This window comes from Artemia franciscana, chromosome 4, assembly GCF_032884065.1.
Source record: "Artemia franciscana chromosome 4, ASM3288406v1, whole genome shotgun sequence".
NCBI classification, from domain to species: domain Eukaryota; kingdom Metazoa; phylum Arthropoda; class Branchiopoda; order Anostraca; family Artemiidae; genus Artemia; species Artemia franciscana.
This window is the reverse complement of record NC_088866.1, coordinates 16,496,272-16,518,135: the sequence shown is the minus strand read 5'-3', so window position 1 is coordinate 16,518,135 and position 21,864 is coordinate 16,496,272. Positions and strand designations below refer to the sequence as shown.

Genomic DNA, 21,864 nt, shown 5'->3' with positions numbered 1-21,864 from the left:
GATTTTTGGAAGTGAGCATTCTTTGAATTGTGAAATATTAGCTTCATCCAATTTCCTAAGTCTTGCACGCTGTTTCGGTACTTTAACTACTTCTAATTGTATTTTCTAGGGTCTACTACATTTTTAACGAGCTTCAAAAACCACTTCCAATCCAGACCCAACGATTTTGTGTGTGCCTGGCAATTTTAAACCTTAAGGTAAATTCCCCAGTAATATTGAACCTTCACCTTTGCCGTTTGAAGAATCAGCAATTTTATCAACAATTTTTTTCCAGCATATGTACGTAATGCAGCTGAACTACTTGTTAGAGCAGTCTTACCCTAGCTGCTAATGGTATTAAAAATTGAAGTAAAATACCATTTTGAATTAGTTGATGATACGATACAACTATGTAGACATTCTTATTCTTTATTTTTCCTTTTTATTTTTCAATTTGTTTTCTTTTAAGCAGTAATTTAACAGGTTCTTTACCAACAGTAATATTTTCAAATGGAGTTTGGCAATTTGACAATGTGTTGTGTATTCAATAAAATCAGCTTTATAAATGATTTCAAATTTATCAAGAAGATATTAGAAAGATAATCTTGGATGATTTTGAAGTAATTGTTTGAAGGACAGATCGGTATTGCATCATTTATTTTCATTCATAGTCACCTACCGACACGCAGACACAGACACACAGATGCACATACAAACACACAGATACAAACGCACAAGCACAGACACAAAAACAGACACACATACACATGCACACACACAGACATCCAGACAAACAGGCACAGACACACAGGCACACAGACACACACACACAGGCACAGATACAGGGATATAGATACAGATACACTGACACAAACATAAACAAAGACACAAGGACACAGACACACAGATCCAGACAGACTGACATAGACACACAGAAAAAAAGCACAGACAAAGACACAGACAAAGAGACATAGATACAGCGGACAAACAAAAACACACATTTCCATATTTCCTTCTTCTCTCAATCAACAAATACATTTTAAGCATACATTTACTATTTTCATCGTGTTTTGAGCAACTTCAATATCTGTTTTTTCATCTTGTTTTGAGCAATAACTGATATTGAAGGACACATTCTCATTTTTTCATCGTATTTCAAATAACAGCAACATATTTTAAAGCACACATTTATATATTTTCTTCTTATTTCGAACTAGCGCATTTTGAAACACACATTTGCGTATCTTCATCATAGCATCAAACAGCTTAAGAAAGTACCTTTGAATGGGCCCTGGTTTCGGAAAGAGGGACAAAAAATAACCACTTTTTACCCTTTTTGTTGGTTAAGTTAACCTAAGTTAAGTAGATCACCACTTACATGCGGGGGTTCTCCAAAATATAGGCCAGCGTCTAGGAGAATGCCTTGAAGAAACAACGCTTGAAGAAAATTGGCTCCAGGTGCAAAAAGGATAGAATGTGCTCGGATGGATTGGGGGAAATAATACTATCATTGACGGTATATTTGTTACAACAGTTAGCTAACGACTTAAGTGCAGTGGATGAGGTCAATCGTGGAAACTCTGAAGAAATTTTTAGGCCTCCTGTAGTACCCTCGAGGCGTGGCGATCATTGCGATAAATATAGACAAGAAACTGACATGCCTTTGCACTTTTGTGTTCACCTTAGAGGTCCTTGTGCCAAATTCAGTTGTTATCAATAACAGTAGTAGTGCATAAATTTTTACAATCTATACAATATACTCGGTTAGCCAGTCTAGCCGAGTGGTTAGAACCCTAAAATTAAAATCCTTAGTCTTTGAAAATAAGGGTTCGAGTCCTGGTGTCACTGGTGATTTGGCTTCGGATGAGGGTCAATGGCTTGACTCGGTAAGGTCATCCAGCGTTGACCCAGATCTAGATGAATACCAGAAAAAACCTAGGGTAGGTAAGCAGGATGGGTGTGTGAAAGCAAAAGATGGCTCGCCCCCCACCCACCCACGTTTACACTTCTTGGCTGAAGAGCCGTGCAACGGAAATCAGCAGTACCAGTAAGGACTGTAAGGTCCAGTCTTCACCTTTTTACTTCAGAAAGGGTATAAGAAAACAGAATAAAGCATAAGCAGAACATGATTCACATGTTGCCACTAACTTAACACTCAACAATCAACTCCTTCCTGAACAGTTGTTAACAAAATAAAAATACAGGGATAATAATACTAATATTCTTGAGTGACTACCATTTTATTTTATCCGTTAAATATCCTATCAATTCAATCATTAAAGCCACATTTAGAAAACAATCCATTCTTCAAAAGCCTTTTAAATTTACTTACACCACAACTACTTTTAATATCCCTATCTATCGGATGACTTAACCTAGCCCGTCTAAAACCAAAGAAGGGACCCAAACATTAAAGCTAACATTAAAACCCTAAAACAGTTTGAAAAAATACCACAACTATAGCTGTGCTATCAGCACAACCCTAGTTGTTATCAGAAATTTTGGCTGGAGTTGGGCTCTTCAGAACCCAACTCGAACAAATCTGCAAAAGAAACATTAAAAATCTGAGGGAACATATTATTCATATCTGATTTTAATTCTAATACTAAAACTGTCTGATGATGTTTTTTCAGAATTCCAAAATTTGTTCAAGTAAACGTAAAAGCGGATTTTGAACAGGCTCACTGAAAATCGTTTTTGATAAGTTATTAATTGTCCGATGGCAGCATTTTATTTGTCATCTGTAAGATCTTCAACTTTAAGATTGTGGAAAAGTTGATGTTGTTTTTACGAAGCATCCGTGGGAAAATCATTGCGATATCCTTGCTAAACATTTTCTTGGTAGATAAAAAAAAATTAAGAATATCTTCATGATGGTTAAAATTACAAATCAATCAAGCACTATGCGCAGAAACACGGAAAATTTAAAAAGTGGACTTGGTTGAATGGACTTCTAAAAAGCCTCGTCTCCTTTTTACTATTGACGGCTAGATTCTGAAATGAGCCAGTATGTTCCTTTAATTTTTTTAGTTACAAAAACGTGTGAAACATCTCAGACTGACATCGCATGGAAGCAGTCATTTAGGCTGGGAGTTAGAGGATGTAAGCCCTGTATCGCTTTTGAGGAGTTACTCCACAGTGTGGATGGGGGGCATCACAGGAAGAACAAGGATAGAAAAAACAGAAATATTGTACTGAAGTATTGTAGTTTTCCCCATAGATTTAATATAATCTGACTGGTTTTTGTGCTGTAAAAGCTATTCCCCCGCGATGCCCCCTCCATCTATCTGCGTTCCTTGATGACTCGAAGTGCAGATAAAACGTTTAAATGAATTTAAACGTTTAAATAAATTTTAACTTAAAGAATAAAACTTGCTATGACACAGGTAGAGTTTTTAATCTTCGTATGTCCCTCTAAAGTACTAAGATTTTCTTTATATTTTCCATAGAATATCATAAGCAGTTTACTCTTTCAAGCTTTAACCCAGGAGTATCATCCCCTGCTCTCCCCCATATTTGCAAAGTCAGGTGTGCTTGCATGAATTTGATGACAGTGAGCAAAAAAAAATCTTTTAATTTAAAGATAAAGAACAAATTAATAACAATAATCATAATAACAATGATAAAGTCTTGACGAGGAATACAGCATTAAAGAAACAAAAACTCCAAAATAAAATTATCTTTGTCGGGTTTCCTAAAGGATAAACAATTCGTAAATTGAATTTTGATGCAAAAAAAACTTATCGAAAAATATTCTTCAATAAATGACCTTTAACACGTTAGCTATCAAATTCCCAAATTAGATAAACAGCTCTGTTTACTGGCCAAACATAGTAAAATCACCATATTTATCAACAAACATTATTGACTACTGATAAAAAATGTCACATAATAAAGATAAGTAAATAATTCAGATGATCTTATTCGAGCATTCTCTTTCATAATAAAGTTGCCCTGTGACCTGGACGACAGAATATCAGGCACAAATAGATAATACAATAGAATCACAGAACAAAATCAAGCACAATAGATATTTGCTATGGAAATTTTCAATTAGCCTTGTTCAGCCTTTCGTGTCTCATCAGGGTGATTAGTGCGTAAACCGGTCGCTATGGTTACTCGGTAATTTCTCCTCGTTTTAGAGAGAATAACAGACTCCTCTATGTAATACATCATTTTCAGATGGAATAAGGTCCTTGTGCACAGGGGTCAAAAGTAAAAAGGAACTCCTTCCTTTTTTGTGCATTCTGGATTTTCGCTTAATTTTAGACGAAGGACTAGAATTCTCAGATTTACATTATTTTCTCCGTTACTTCCTATATGTTTCAATAATTCTAGCTTTTTGGGAATTTTTTTTAAACTCCCTCTCCTCATTTATCCACTGTTCATTTATCCACTGTCCTCATTTATCATTTATCCACTGTTTATACCGTTTTCATGGACGACTCTCTAGAAAGCTGTTTTCGCTTTAGGAGGGGAGGAAGAGCTTAGGCACAGTAGAAACATGAAATTATTGCACGACCCCTTTTTTCCGCATTTTAGGAAAAATGAGAAGGAAAAGTTCGTAATATGTGTCTTTTTTATTCTCTCTCTTTTAATATGTATCTCTTTTACGGAAAGCCAGGGAACCATGACTCTCTAATAAGGCTAAAAAATTGCGTATTATTTGAACCGAAAATGAACTGAAAAGTACATATTTCGGATAGGTCTTTGTTTCCATAACTATCCCGGCCTAATAGCCCATACGTCTCGGTTTTATATCGGAAGTGAAGGAATAACTCATTCAAGGTAGAAACCGGAAAATAGCGTATGACCCTGGGTTTTGCATTTTGTTTGGCCTGATGGCTCTCTAGAACTTTGTTTTTTATTTGCAAGTGGAGGAAGAACTCAACCAAGGTCCAAGCACAAAATTAGTGCATGGGTCCTAGTTACCATCGTTTCTGTTTTGGAAGAAGAGGAAGATTTCAGAGAAGGAGTAAACGCTTAGTTAGTGCAGTATTTCTGCAGTAATGTGTGAAGTTTTTAACGGGTGAAACTAGTCACGGTAACCAAAACCAAACCGATCAATACATAAAAAGAAGGGTAATTTTATTTTTCTTCTAAATATGTAAAACTCTTTTCATTCAAAATATCACAATCTAAGATCATTAGAAATTTCGCCCGATTTTTTAAATAGGAAGTAGTAGTAGTAGCAGTAGTAGACAGATTTAATAGCAAAAACTTGACCGCTATCGATGATTTGTGTTTCTTTACAACATATTCAAAATCAAAACTATAAATATTAACTCTTATTGTACATTTTGACGAAAACCGGGACGAAAGAATTACCATATCGGTTTGTTCTTGCTTTAACGGGAACTAACTTACTTTCTCGTTCTTGATGGTAGAGGTTGATCAGACAAGCCTAGTCCTCATTCAGTTTCCTCATCTAGTTTTACCCGACAGCTCCCTTAAGCGTCGTTTTTGCTCTTGAAATGGAGGAAAACCTGGTGAAGGTGTAATAGCTAAATTAGTGAATAGCCCGCTTGCTTCTACGTTTTATTTAGCCTAATGACTTCCTATCCTACAAAGTCATTTCTGTTTCGGAAGTCGGGAAGAATTCAGTCAAGGTTAGCAATGTTTTGAAATTATATCGTTTACAAATGTCTTTAAAAAAACGAGGCTTCTGCTTTGGGGTATTCAAGTACCGGTTTTAGAGCAATGAACATTTGCGTTTGTATTTTTACTAGAGACAATTCACATCTCAATCGTTATCTATTGTGATGATTACTTAGATTTCCGTACAGTCATAAAGTAGAACTTCTAAAGTATAGTTCTGGAACTCCTTCGAGTGGAACACCTCCAGAAAGTGAAACTTCCTCACCATGATTAGGGAGGAGGATATTAAAAGCAATGGGAAGGAGAATTTAGCATTTGAGAATTTAGAGTTGGACGAAAAGAAATTAAATGAAAAAACATTGGTTGGAGATATTGAACAACAAGACGAGGAGGATGAGAGAGGAGGTTGGGGAAATCAATTGGATTTCTTGATGTCGTGTATATCTGTATCAGTGGGACTAGGAAATGTTTGGAGGTTTCCATACCTCGCTTATAAGAATGGAGGAGGTAATCTTTACTTATTTAGTTTCTAACCTGTCCCTATTTCGGGTTCTGGCCTTCCTAAGCTTCCGAAAATCTCAATATTTTACAATTGTCCTAATAGTCCCTTAAACGTTCTCTATATTTAGCCTACTATTGCGTTTTTAATTGCCATACCCTTCCGTCCAAAATCGCTTCATCAAAAGCAGGGATGGTTCATTTGCACATTGCGGAAATCCTTCTGGATGTAGCGATCCGTTTGGAGATTCGGTCCATTTTCGTAATCGAAAAACTAGCCTTCCGCAACGATTGGATCGAATCGTTTCAGAAAGCCAGAGAGTTTTTAAAGCATGAAAACGGACGGAATCTCCAAACGCATTGCTAAATCCGGACGGATTTCCACAATGTGCAAATGAACCATCCCTGTGTACATGTCTGATTTCTGCCTTTTACTGCCTACTAATAATGAGCTGCGAGAAAGATAACCTGTATGTATACATACGATTCCTCTTTCTCGTAGCTTATTGATGCAAATTTAACTCTTGGGAGGCAAACTAAAGTCTGGGGTGGCAGTCTGAGGACTGGAGGGGGTATTTGGCTCCCCTGCCCCATGGCAATTTAAGCCTCTGATCCTTTGGCTGAGACTTAAAGCTATAACTTTAAAATTTAAAGCTTAACAAGAGCTAAGAGCTCATATGGCACTTGTGAGGAGGTCGGAAGAGCCAAGAGCTCATATGGCATGATCTCTAGCAAAATTCTAAGAATCAATAAATTAATTTAGAAGGAAGATCAGAGGTCTAACGCCGGTTGGGATTTAAAATAAGAGCTCTGAGACACGAGGTCTTTCTAAATATCAAAATTCACTAAGATCCAATCACCCACTCGTAAGTTAAAAATACCTCACTTTTCTAATTTTCGCTCTCCCTTCAGCCCCCCCAGATGGTCAAATCGGGGAGAATGACTTTATCAAGTCAATATATGCAGGTCCCTGACACACCTACCAATATTCATCGTCCTAGCAAGTCCAGAAGCATCGAACTAGCGAAAGCACTGGACCCCCCCCCCCCGAACTCGCCCAAAAAGAGTGGATCCAATCCGATTACTTCAATCACGTATCTACGGTATTTGCTTACTCTACCCACCAAGTTTCATCCCGATCTCTCCACTCTAAGTGTTTTCCAAGATTTTCGGTTTCCCCCTCCAACTCCACCCAATGTCACCAGATCTGGTCGGGATTTAAAAAAAAGCACTGAGACATGAGTTCCTTCTAAATATCAAATTTAAAAATATCTCACGAACGGTCACCCGTTCTTAAGTTAAAAATCCTAGATTTTTCTAATTTTTCCGAATTAACAACCCCTCCAACTCCCTCAAAGAGAGTGGATTCAGTCCGGTTATGTCAACCACGTATCTAGGACCTGTGTTTATTCTTCCCACTAAGTCTCATCCTGATCTCTCCACTTTAAGCGCTTTCAAAGGTTCTCGATTCCCCCCCCCCCAACTCCCCCCATTGACGCTGGATCCGGTCGGGATTTAAAATGAAAGATCTGAGTTACGAGGTCTTTCTAAATATGAAATTTCATTAAGATCCTATCACTCTTTCGTAAGTTAAAAATACCTCATTTTTTCTAATTTTTCAGAATTAATCCCCCCTAACTCCCCCAAAGAGAGTGAATCCAGTCCAGTTATGTCAAACACGTATCTAAGACATTTGATTATTCTACGTACCAAGTTTCATCCCGATCCCTCCACTCTAAGCGTTTTCCAAGATTTTCGGTTTCCCCCTCCAACTCCCCCAAATGTCCCCAGATCTGGTCCGGATTTAAAATAAGAGCTCTAAGACATGAGTTCCTTCTAAATATCGAATTTAAAAATACCTCACGAACGGTCACCCGTTCCTAAGTTAAAAATACCTCGATTTTTCTAATTTTTCGAAATTAACACCCCCTCCAACTCCCTCAAAGACAGTGGATTCAGTCCGATTATGTCAATCACGTATCTAGGACCTGTGCTTATTCTTCCCACTAAGTCTCATCCTGATCTCTCCACTCTAAGCGCTTTCAAAGGTTCCCGATCCCCCCAACTCCCCCCATTGACACTGGATCCGGTCGGGATTTAAAATGAAAGATCTGAGTTACGAGGTCTCTCTAAATATGAAATTTCATTAAGATCCGATCACTCCTTCGTAAGTTAAAAATACCTCATTTTTTCTAATTTTTCAGATTTAATCCCCCCTAACTCCCCCAAAGAGAGTGAATCCAGTCCAGTTATGTCAAACACGTATCTAAGACATTTGATTATTCTACGCACCAAGTTTCATCCCGATACCTCCACTCTAAGCGTTTTCCAAGATTTTCGGTTTCCCCCTCCAACTCCCCCAAATATCCCCAGATCTGGTCCGGATTTAAAATAAGAGCTCTAAGACATGAGTTCCTTCTAAATATCGAATTTAAAAATACCTCACGAACGGTCACCCGTTCTTAAGTTAAAAATACCTCGATTTTTCTAATTTTTCGAAATTAACACCCCCTCCAACTCCCTCCGAGAGATCGGATTCAGTCCGATTATGTCAATCATGTATCTAGGACCTGCGCTTATTCTTCCCACTAAGTCTCATCCTGATCTCTCCACTCTAAGCGTTTTCAAAGATTCCCGGTCCCCCCACCCCCCAACTCCCCCTAATGACACTGGATCCGGTTTGGATTCAAAATAAAAGGTATGAGTTACGAGGTCTCTCTAAATATGAAATTTCATTAAGATCCGATCACTCCTTCGTAAGTTACAAATACCTCATTTTTTCTAATTTTTCAGAATTCTCCCCCCTTACTCCCCCAAAGAGAGCGAATCCAGTCCAGTTATGTCAAACACGTATCTACGACATTTGGTTATTCTAACTACCAAGTTTCATCCTGGTTTCTCCTCTAAACTTTTCCCAAGATTTCCGGTTTCCAAGATTTCTATTTCCCTTATCCAACCCCCATGTCCCCGGATCCAATTCAAATTGAAAATTGAGCATCTGTGACATAAAATCTTTCTATATATCAAGTCTCATTAAGATCCGATCACTCATTCGTAAGATAAAGATACCTCAGTTTCCACGTTTTCCAAGATTTCCGGTTTCCCCCTCCGACTCCCCCCAATGTCACCAGATCTGGTCGGGATTTAGAATAAGAGCTCTGAAGCACAACATTCTTATAAATATCAAGTTTCATTAAAATCCCCCCAAACCCCCCAAGTCCCCCAAAGAGAGCGGATCCGGTCTGGTTATGTCAGCCACGTATCTTTGACTTGTGCTTATTCTTTTCATCCTGATCTCTCCACTCTAAGCCTTTTTCAAGATTTCCGGTTCCCCCGCCACAACTCCCCCAATGACACTGGATCTGGTTGGGTTTTAAAGCAAGAGATCTGAGCAACGAGGTCTTTCTAAATGTGAAATTTCATTAAGATCCGATAACTCCTTCGCAAGTTAAAAGTACCTCATTTTTTCTAATTTTTCAGAATTAACCCTCCCCTCAATTCCCCCAAAGAGAACGGATCCGTTCTGGTAATTTCAATCACGTATCTAGGACTTTTGCTTAAAAATACTTTGTTATATATATATTTTTAACTATTTGCTAGTTAAAAATACCTTTGAGATATGATAAGAGCTTTGAGATATGATATCCTTCCAAACATCAAATTTCATTAAGATCCGATCACTACTTCGTAAGTTAAAAATATCTCATTTTTCTAATTTTTTCCGAATTAATCCTCCCCCCAACTCCCTCAAACAGAGCAGATCTGTTCCATTTATGTCAATACGTATCTAGGACTTCTGCTTATTTTTCCCACCAAATTTCATCCCGATCCCTCCACTCTAAGCGTTTTCCAAGATTTTAGGTTTCGCCCTCAAGCTCCCCCCATGCTCACTAGATCCGGTGGGGATCTAAACTAAGAGCTCTGAGATACGATATCCATACGATATCCAATATTTAATTAAGATCCGATCACATGTTCGTAAGTTAAAGATACCTCATTTTTTCCGAATTAACCGTCCCCCCACTCCCCCCCTCAGATGGTCGAATCGGGAAAAAGACTGTCTCTAATTTAATCTAGTCTGGTCCCTAATACGCCAACCAAATTTCATCGTCCTAGCTTATCTAGAAGTGCCTAAACTAGCAAAACCGGGACCGACAGACCGACAGATCGACAGAATTTGCGATCGCTATATGTCACTTGGTAAATATCAAGTGCCATAAAAACACTTTTTTTTAACTGAAAGTAAGGAGCGACATTAAGACTTAAAACGAACAGAAATTATTCCGTATATGAAAGGGACTGTCCCCTCGTCAACGCCCCGCTCTTTACGCTAAAGTTTTTTATTGTTTTAAAAAGTGGAACTGTGACAAACAGTCAAACTTCAGCGTTCTCCTTTCATATACGGAATAATTTCTGTTCGTTTTAAAATTTAATTTAGCTCCTTACTTTCAGTTAAAAAAAACTTGTTTTGTATTTTATTTCTGAACGTTTTTGAATTAATGCAGGTTTTGATTTTGGCTTAACGTACATGATTAATTAAAACGAAATTTGCATATGAATTTTACCTTTTTTGGCTAAATGGCTTTCCCAAAGTTTCGATCAGACAATTTTGAGAAAATTAGGGTGGAGAGGGGGCCTTGTTTTCCTCCAATTCTTTGATTATATAATAGGTCACTAGAACTTTTAACCTTATGTAATGGTCGTTTTTATTTGCAATATATATATACGTAATTTATAAATTAACTTACATAACGAACTTCTATATTCGTATATTTTTATTACGTATGTGAGGGGGTTCTCGCTCTTTACACGAAAGTTTGAATTCTGTTCCAATTCTTTAAGAATGACCCCTAAATTACAAAGGCTGTTTAATTAGAATAAATAGCTCTTTTGAAATACTAAAACCATTTTAGGGTAAAGAGTGAGGTACTGAGGAGGGGACAACCCCCTCATATATGTAATGATTACTGTCCGTTTAAAGTTTTAATATTGCTCCTTACTTTCTGTTGAAACAACATGTTTTTTTATTTAATTCTGAATGTTTTTGAATTAATGCAGGTTTTAATTTTGGCTCACCGTATATGAATAGTTAAAAAAATGCATATTAATTTTATTTATTTTGGCTAAATGGCTTCCTCGAAGTTTTTATCGGACGATTTTGAGAAAAATAAGGTTGGGGAAGGGGCCTAGCCGCCCACCAAGTTTTTTGTTTACTTAAATAGGCTAATAGAACTTTTAATTTTATTTACGATCGTATTATTATTAATTAATATAAGTAACTTACAAATTAACTTACGTAACGCAATTCTATATCCGTATAATTTTATTACGTATATGATGGGGTCGCCCTCTGGGCATTACCTCCGTCTATGCGCTAAAGTTCGAATTTTGTTATAATTTTTTACGACTGACTCCTGTATCACAAAGGCCGTTTAATTAGAATAAAAAGCTCTTTTGAAATTACTAAAAATACTTTAGTGTAAAGAGCGAGGTATTGAGGAGGGGACAAACTCCATCATATAAGCAATAATTTTTGTTCGTTTTAAGTTTCAATGTTGCTCTTTACTTTCAATTGAAAAAAAACACTTTTTTTGTTTAATTTCTCATTGTTCTTTAAAATAATGCTAGAAAACCAGCGCCACCTTCGTGGAAATTCTCTTCACCCATGATAAATTCCTTCAAGGAAAGATCCTCTCACGTAACCAAAGGTTACGTAAGTAATCAAGGATTCGCCAATAGGGATAGGACAAGGCAGAGAAACTGCGAATATTTAAAAAAAATACTTAATGGGAATCTTTTTTTTAAATCGAGAAGCCCTCATCCTTCCTACATTTTATTTCATTAATTCTATTTGATGACGCGTTAGTTGAGCTATCTTTTACTGGGTAATTAAATAAAAAAAAGCAAACGTTTTTTTTTAACTGAAAGTAAGGAACGACATTAAAACTTAAAACGAACAGAAATTACTTCGTACATGAAAGGGGTTGTTCCCTCTTCAATGCCCCGCTCTTTACGCTAAAGTTCGACTCTTTCTCTCAACTCTACTTTTTAAAACAGTAAAAAACTTTACCGTAAAGAGCGGGGCATTGAGGAGGGAACAGCCCCTTTCATATACGAAGTAATTTCCGTTCGTTTTAGGTTTTAATGTTGCTCCTTACTTTCAGTTAAAAAAACTTGTTTTTTTAATTTAATTTCTGAATTTTTTTGAATTCAGCATGTTTTGATTTTGGTTCTCCGCATATGAATTATTAAAACAAAATTTGCATATTTATTTTTTTGGCTAAATGGCTTTCTCATAGTTTTGATTGAATGATTTTGGAAAAAAGGAGCGGGGGAGGAGGCCTAGTTGCCCTCCAATTTTTTGGTCAAACACTTCGTGGTAAAGAACTGTGGTAAGCTACATCAAAAGAATGGCATTTTAATGCTGATTTTAAATATATAAGTTTAATCATATTTAGTTTTACCCATCAAAAGTTACAAGCTTGAGAAAATTTGCCTTATTTTAGAAAATAGGGGGGAAACAACCCCTAAAAGTCATAGAATCAATATTCACATCAAAAGAATTGAATTTTAATGCTGATTTTAAATATATAAGTTTCATCAAGTTTAGTCTTACTCATCAAATGTTACGAGCCTGAGAAAATTTGTCTTATTTTAGAAAATAGGGGGAAACACCCCTAAAAAAGTCATAGAATCTTCACATCATCGAAAATCACATCATCAGATTCAGCGTATCAGAGAACCCTATTGTAGAAGTTTCGAGCTCCTATCTACAAAAATGTGGAATTTTGTATTTTTTGCCAGAAGACAGATCACGGATGCGTGTTTATTTTTTTTTTTTATTTTTTTTTTATTTTTTTTTTTATTTTTTTTTTTTTTCCAAAGTCACCAAATCAAAATTCTGAGATAGCCATCTTGTTCAACGCAGTCAAAAACCTTATAACTATGTCTTTGGTGACGACTTACTCCCTCCACAGTCCCCGTGGGAGGAGCCACAAGTTACAAACTTTGACCAGTGCTTACATACAGTAATAGCTATTTGGAAGCGTACAGCCGTTTTCAGGAGGATTTTTAGGCTGTGGGGGGATGATAAGAGGGGGATATATTAGGGAACTTCCCTTGGAGGAGTTTGTCATGGGGCAAGAACATTTTCATGAAGGGAGCGTAGGATTTTCTAGCATTATTTGAAAAAAAAACAATGAAAAAATGAATATGAAAAAGTGTTTTCAACTGAAAGTAAGGAGAAGCATTAAAACTTAAAACGAACAGAAATTATTACGCATATGATGGGCTCACGTCCTCCTAATATCTCACTCTTTACGCTAAATTATTTTTAGTAATTTCAACTATTTATTCTACGGCTTTTGTGATTCAGGGGTCATTCTTAAGAAATTGGAGAAATTTAAGCTTTAGTGTAAAGAGGGAGGTACTGACGAGGGGTTTAACCCCTTCATATACGTAATAAAAACATGAGAATACAGAAGTTCGTTACGTAAGCTAATTTGTAAGTTACGTATATCTTTTACTAATAAAAACATTCGTAAAAAATTTAAAGTTCTAGTTGCCTTTTTAAATAACCAAAAAATCGGAGGGCAACTAGGCCTCCTCCCCTGCTCCTTTTTTCTCAAAATCATTCGATCAAAACTATGAGAAAGTCATTTAGCCAAAAAAATAAATACACAAATTTCGTTTTAATTATTCATCTGCGGAGAGCCAAAATCAAAATATGAGTTGATTCAACAACGTTCAGAAATTAAATATAAAAAAAAACAGTTTTTTTAACAAAAAGTAAGGAGCGACATTAAAACTTAAAACGAACGGAAATTACTTCGTATATGAAAGGGGCTGCTTCTTCATCAACTCCCCGCTCTTTACGCTAATTTTTTACTGTTTTAAAAAAGTAGAGTTAAGAGAAAGAGTCAAACTTTAGGGTAAAGAGCGGGGCGTTGACGAGGAAGCAGCCCCTTTCATATACGAAGCAATTTCTGTTCGTCTTAGGTTCCCTCCTTGGAAAGTTAACCCCAGCGTAACCCCCTCTTCTCAAACCCTCCCTCCAACCAAAAAATCCCACTGAAAACGTCTGTACGCTTCCCAATAACCATTAGTATATGTAAGTACTGGTCAAAGTTTGTAACTTGTATCCCCTCCCACGGGGACTGTGGGGGAGTAACCCCAAAGACATAGTTATAAGGTTTTTTGAATGGCTATCTCAGAATTTTGATCCGGTTACTTTGGGAAAATAATTAGCGTGAGAGGGGGCCTAGGTCCCTCCAATTTTTTGGTCACTTAAAAAGACAATAGAACGTTTCATTTCCATTAGAATGAGCCCTCTCGCAAGATTCTAGGACCACTGGGTCGATACGATCACCCCTGGGAAAAAAACAAACAAACAAATAAACACGCATCCGATCTGTCTTCTGGCAAAAAATACAAAATTCCACATTTTTGTAAATAGGAGCTTGAAACTTCTACAATAGGGTTCTCTGATACGCTGAATCTGATGGTGTGATTTTAGCTAAGATTCTATGAATTTTAAGGGGTGTATCTCCCTATTTTCTAAAATAAGACAAATTTTCGCAGGCTCTTAACTTTTGATGAGAAAGAGTAAACTTGATGAAACTTATATATTTAAAATCAGCATTAAAATGCAATTCTTTTGATGTAACTATTGGTAACAAAATTCCGTTTTTTAGAGGTTTGGATACTATTGAGCCGGATCGCTCCTTACTACAGTTCGTTAGCACGAACTGTTTGATAATGTCTAATAAAAAAAAAAAAATACAAAGAAAAAACTTTGATCGGCTCTGAGTTCTTGTGAGTCTTAAATTTAAGTTCTTTATATTCCTGCATGATTTTACTACGAACAATTTGTCATCTTTGACGGCCGAATTTCTTTAAGTAAACACCGGGGGTTCTCGATTCCCCAAAAACATTCATTTTTAGTAATTTATCCTTAAGGTTAATTTACAACTTTTGTGGGTTTGACCAAGATAAAAAGAGTTGAAAAAAAGATTTTAAAAGAGTTTTCTTTTGACTATCAGTTTGTCAAAAGTAAACGAAACTTCACTCCCCAACGTGTTCGGAATATTGCCTCCACTTGCAAAATTGAGCAGCAACAGAGAAAATAGACAAATAAAAAAAAAATAAAAATAACACTGCGACAAGCCTATAGCTTTCTCCAGTGTTCAATAAAATAAAAATAAAATAAAGAGAAAAGAAGGGTTTTTTGGAATATTCCACCAATATTCAAGAAAACAGGTAGAATATGTATTGTAGAATGTCTTATAGTATTTATTTTAAATGTGTTACTAGGGGGCTGAGTCATCATGGTAGGGTAAAATTAAGTTTAACATTGGGCCCTTTGGGGTATTAACAACCTCAGAGGCAAACTTCTTGCACATTGTGAAGATTATGAACAGATCAGTTATCTCAAAATTTGATTTAAAATTGAAGGTGTTAGAAGAGGGCCAAATTACAAAAAGAGAAAGGACAGAGACTCTGAATACCCTCAAGTAGCTTTTTAAAAGGACGCAAGAACTTTCAATTTTCAGTAGAACGACCACCCTTCCAAGTTTCTGAGTATCCCCTTTTATTTGAAGTGGGTACAAAAGATGTATTTTTTTGGCATTTCTTTTAGCTGCATTTTGAGGGGAAGTAATATTTTTTATTTACTTATTGTCCTTCTGCTTTGGGATTGCCTCAGTCCAAACTTCCATGCAACCTTCAGGGCAATATGAAAAATCCGACGCTTCTTTAAGCCTCCTTTGCGAGAGGAGTGAACAATTTCAAAGGGACGATACGCAAGTTTCAAACTGATCAGAAAAAGAGTTTATGGTTCATTTCTGGGCCCCTAACCTCTCCCCCTTCGAACAGAATAATCATGATAATCTTTTTTACCAATGAATAATTCTCTGAAATTTAGCACCCCTTGACACCCAGTTTATAGCATGAACCAGACTCCAAGGGACTCTAGGGTTTGTACCATCTTGTATGCAGATTAATTGATATTTTTGACATTCCTCAACAAAATGGGTTTCTCAAAATATTGATCGGGTGTTCTAACTCCTAAGAGATTACATAAGGACCAGATATAAGAAAAAGGTTCTATAACAGGGGCTGGTTGCTCTCCAATAACTTTTGACTTTTAATGCTGGGAACAATTTTCTTCAAAAATAAGGGAGGCATCACCCCACGACACCTTTATCCAGGGTTAATCTAAATAAAGAGAGGTTGGGAATTATTTCCTACCTCCCTTATTGGCCTTCCTATATCTATCTGAAGGTACATGGAGATTTAAACAAATTGGGCCATAAAATACATAAAAACCCACCACACCTTCTTCATAATAGCTTATGTACAACTATGCACTTTTCTTCATTCTTTTTATTTATTTTAATTTCCCCTTGGCCCTTCAAGTTTATATTTAGGAAGAATTTTTGAGGGGGAATTATCAGAGGGGATTTATAGGGTAAAATTTTCAAAGTGAAATTTTCTGGGAGGGAATTTCCCACCGGGAATTTCCGGTAGGAAACAGTTGGAACCTTTAGTCACGTTTTTCTGAGAGGAAATCCAAACAACCAGCCTTTTTATAAGCATTATGTACTGACGAGGTACTGATGCGAGGTACTGACATGCGAGGTACTGATGCGAGGTAAGCGAGGTACTGACGATGGGGCGAATCCCCTCATATATGTAATAAAAACATGAGAATACAAAAGTTCTTTACGTAAGCTAATTTTTAAGTTACGTAAATCTTTTACCAATAAAGAGATTCGTAAAAAATTAAAAGTTCTAGTTGCCTTTTTAATTAACCGAAAAATCGGAGGGCAACTAGGCTTCGCCCCCGCTCTTTTTTTCTCAAAATCATTCGATCAAAATTATGAGAAAGCCATTTAGCCCCCCCCCCCCCCCAAAAAAAATATGCAAAATTTCGTTTGGTTATTCCTCTGCGGAGAGCCAAAATCAAAACATGCATTGATTCAAAAACGTTCAGAAATTAAATAAAAAAAACGAGTTTTTTTAACTGAAAGTAAGGAGCGACATTAAAACTTAAAACGCACAGAAATTACTTCGTATATGAAAGAGGCTGCTTCCTCATCAATGCCCCGCTCTTTACGCTAAAGTTTTTTACTGTTTTAAAAAGAAGAATTGAGAGAAAGAGTCAAACTATAGCGTAAAGAGCGGGGCGTTGATGAGGAAGCAGCCTCTTTCATATACGAAGTAATTTCTGTGCGTTTTAAGTTTTAATGTCGCTCCTTACTTTCAGTTAAAAAAACTCGTTTTTTTTATTTAATGTATTTAAGATCAACTAGCATGCAAAACCAAAACAATAACAATAATAATGATCGCACAAATGTAGCTACCCTTTCCAAGGTAAAAAAAAAAATATTTCACTTATTTTTAGTTTTCTTCCGTCTCCTTTTGCGGTTGTCTGTCATTTGTCTAAAAGGGAAAGGCACCACCTACCAGTGGTGAGGTAAGCTATTAAGAGCGGGGGGTAAGCTGTTTTCCAGAGCTAAATAGAGTGATTGGTGCTGTTTAAATATTGGACCAAATTTTGCTTGTATTCAGTTTCAAATGCGCAGAATTTATGCCTTGTTTTGGAGTATGATGCGCGGAGATATCTGGATTGAACGTTGCATGAGGTTTTTGTAGATTTGATTTATGCTTTGCTGAAATTTATGAGCCAAGTTCTTCGTTTCAATGTTTGCATGAGTTTAATTTCTATGAAAACCACCAAGTCATATTCCTTGAAGCAAATTTCATAATTACATCAAAACCACACACAATCTTGTGCATTAGCTTTCATATATATATATATATATATATATATATATATATATATATATATATATTATATATATATATATATATATATATATATATATATATATATATATATATATATATATATATATATATATATATATATATATATATATATATATATATATATATATATTAATAAAATATATATTAATGCTTTAATTGTAAAATAAAAATGACATGCTGGGAAAACTCAGACACAGGATTTTAAAGCGTTATTTACGTTAAAATTGAATGCAATTCAAAACTATAACAAAATCAAACAGTTCGGGGTAACTATTGGGATTGCGGTAGAGAAATGGTATCAGATGTGCCTCTTAAACTTTAAAAGTTGTCTCATTGCTTAAGAAATTAGAGTTTATCCTTTGCTCCTTTCTAAGTAATGACGTTAGAAACTTGGCCTACGGCAAAAAAGCCAACTTTTGAACTGAGACAGATATATATTTTTTTTTGACGGCAGTCGATAGATCTTGACGGGCTAATCAAAGTGTATGTCATCCATTTTTTTTTAGAAAAACTCCTTCACAAGATATACCAGTTTGAAAGTTTAAAGGGGTTTAAAACTTCAGCAGTAAGGTACACACTGAAACCAAAAATAGGCCGATACCAATTGTGAGACATATAGGGGTGTTTTAGGCAACAATCGGCTGTTAGCTCATAATCATCTTCGGCGATGAGGGGCTTGCACCTTTTTCTAATTCGTGTACCTAAAATTTGTTTCTGGTGTATTTGATGGCAAGACCAATTTGGTTCCAGTGGTAAGACATGTAGGGGATTTGTAAGTAATAATCGGCCGTTAGGCCACAATCATCTTCAGCGATGAGGGGTTTGCAACTTTTGCTAGTTGCAATGAGGGGTTTGTAACTTTTGTGAGTTTGTGTAACTAGAATTTCTTTTAAGATCCTCACAGATTAATAACTACAGCGTTTAATCGAAGCGAGGAAAGAAAACCAAAGCGTTGCTCTCGCAAGACTTCACTCGGCAAAGCCGAACAAAGGTTGCCACAACAGCTCACGTTGCCTACGCAACTTAGAACTAGTTTTTTCTTGTTCATTTGATGTATCCCACTATGACATCAAGAAAATGACCATCAACACCGCTTCGGCTCAAAATCCGTCTCTTGAAGAATTCAGATCTTTTCATTTAACCCCTTATTGCCTTATTGCACATACAGGGCAGTATTATTTTGCTTAAGCTCTTTTTCGAAATGGCTTTTTCTAAGGCATTTGCATAAATAAGAGCTTATTTAATTAATTCTGTCACATAAGAATTTAAAACTAAAGGGTGAATTTATGAACATAATTATATGAACATAATTTATGAACAGTAAATTCAATCTTCTTTTCCTTATTTAGGCCTTATGAAATGATTTTCGGGTCATAGGCTGTCTGCTGCAAATTTAGATTTTGTATTTGTCCCGTTTTTCAAGTTTGAAATAATATTCGACGCAGGTCGCAATTTAGAAAGCATTTTTTGAAACCAAAATTATTGGAATGTATTTTATAATGCTCAAACTTATGGTAATTTAACACTGGAAATAAACTTAGTCTAAAAAATATGTTGAATTGAATATGATTCTAACACTTTTTTTGCTACAGGGTATATCAAATAATCTCTTCCCAAGTAATTATGCGGTTACTTGTTTCCGTTTGAAAAATGATCAAAATGACTTTGAATAGATTAATGTTAATTTAACATAGATTAGGTGCTAGAAGATAATGACGATTTACGAGTACGATTTCATATTGTTACTTAATGAATGATTGTGATTATGGATTATGAAATAAATTTGTAGTTGGTAATGTTAGATGGCGCTGGTTATTTATCCTTTTCTTAGAAAAGTGTGACTTTACACTTGTATTAGTGACCTGTAAAGTGGTATCTTTTTGTTGGGTATAGGGTTATTTCCAGCCCCCCCCCCCTTATATTTTGTAAAACGAAAAATTTTGGTAGTTTCACTGAAAATATCTATTTCAGGTATTCTCAATACGAAATAAAAAAAAAACGACACAATTGCCCCCTAAATCTTGAAAAATACACTCCCCTCCTTGCTACCCTGAATTGACACCATAACGGGTTTTCAAGTCTTTGATATACAAAACAAGAAATCAGGAATGTAGTTAGATTGTAAACTTAACTGTTGCTTTCATGTCTTTTATTGGTGGATTGAACAATTTTCATGAGGACAAATAGTTGTTTTCTTGAAGTAATAGCAAATTTCAAGGGAGGTGGGATTGGATAAGAACCCAAGACCGCATAAAGACCCGTAAGCAAGATATTTTTAATAACGAAAAATACCTTAAATTTTGATTGTTGTATGTAGATTAAAATATTTTCACTTGTTTTATATGCGCACCTTGGTTTTGAACGCACTGCATAATGCTTGGAATTATCTTTAACAGTACCAAGGAAATCGAAACAAAATATTTTTCCCCTGGGACTTATATTAGATCTATTACTGCACTTACCACCTACTGCACCGCCCAACAACCGTACACGTCACCAAAATAAACTGGTTCCAGTAGCTTCACGCACGAACCGCCACGCAAATTCATTTGTACCTTTTTTTACGGATTTGCTAAACAAAGCCGAGTGATATTTTCTTTTTTCTTTTTTTTTTGTGTTAGTGTGTTATTTAGCATAGTGAAGCAACGCAAATTAGCTGTTAGCTACGATGTTGTTTAAATAAACCTATCTCTCTCTCTCTCCTCTCTCTCCTCTCTCTCTCTCTCTCTCTCTCTCTCTCTCTCTCTCTCTCTCTCTCTCTCTCTCTCTCTCTCTCTCTCTATCTATTCATACCTTAAAACCTCGATTTTCTAAGATTTTCATTCGGTTGTTTGAAAATTATAAAGCTTTTAGGACAGTGCCACAGAAAAAGCTTTTAGAAAAGTGCCACATTTCTATCAGTGCTGTTACGTTGAACTGTTAGAGCAAATAAGGAAAACTAATTAGTGTAATTTGACAACACTTTTCGTTTCTAAAAATTCAAACATTGACCATCTGCTAATATTCAAAGACAGCTACAACTTCAAAGGAAACTTCGCCTTCGTAGGCTATTTAACACCCTATCTTTTTGCTTATATTTTTCTGATATTGAAATTATTTCTTTCTCTGAAATTTGGCACATGGTACTACCAAAAAATTTATAACTGAATATAAAGTGCTATTTCAGCAGATTTGAATTGTAAATCTGTTTTAAATTTTCTAAGATATTCAGCTGTATGGCATTGAAAGTTTAGAATTAATCAATTCAAATATTCAGATTTCATTTTCACGCTCAAACTAACACACTTATCACACTCGAAACTAACTAAAGTAACACACTTAACAAAAAATGAAGTCACTTGGTTTACTACTGCTAAAATAAAATAATAAATGCCTAAAACGGAGAAAATTACAAATATTAATAACTCAGCCATGCATCGTAGGTATTTTTTAAACAGACTTTTTAATTTGTGTTTATAATGGCCTAGACAGATTTTTCGCCCATTATGCTAAAATCTTGTCATGACCTCAACGACTCTTGATGATGACGAAATGACGTAAAAGACCATTTGCTTAGTAAACGTCAGAAAATTTAGTGAAAAGTTATTGAGAGCGTAATTACAGCCAAATATACAAAGTGACGACAGATAGTGCATTGTCTTGGAGCACTTGAAGAGATTCTAAACAGTATACCCAAGCTACAAAAATAATAATACTTTATACCCAAGATACCCAAGCTACAGGATACCCAAGCTACAAGAATAATACATTATATAATATTTATATATAAGTGGTGGAGACCAACGGATAGCAGACCAAAATTTCTGGAAACTTTTAAGGAAAACCTAAGGCCATGATTCCTAAACAATAAATATTTAAACTGTCATCAAACACTAAGTTTTTTGAAGCCTGTAAAGAGGTTTGAACATACATACTAAAAGCAGAAACACCATACAGAGAATACATATCAAAAACAAA

The 21,864-nt window shown here is 35.7% G+C and overlaps 1 protein-coding gene and 1 long non-coding RNA gene across 2 annotated transcripts in view; one reads left to right on the top strand and one right to left on the bottom strand.

Annotated features, from left to right (window-relative positions):
* LOC136026071 (uncharacterized) overlaps positions 1-21,864 on the bottom strand; it is a 51,623-nt gene that overhangs the window by 15,552 nt on the left and 14,207 nt on the right. The window lies entirely within an intron of this gene.
* The window catches only part of LOC136026064 (sodium- and chloride-dependent GABA transporter 1-like), an 88,672-nt gene continuing 72,453 nt past the window's right edge, over positions 5,646-21,864 (top strand). Inside the window, exon 1 of the mRNA XM_065702256.1 lies at positions 5,646-6,084. Within this exon, the coding sequence (XP_065558328.1) occupies positions 5,844-6,084 (241 nt within the window). The 5' untranslated portion in view covers positions 5,646-5,843. The remainder of the gene's footprint in view (positions 6,085-21,864) is intronic.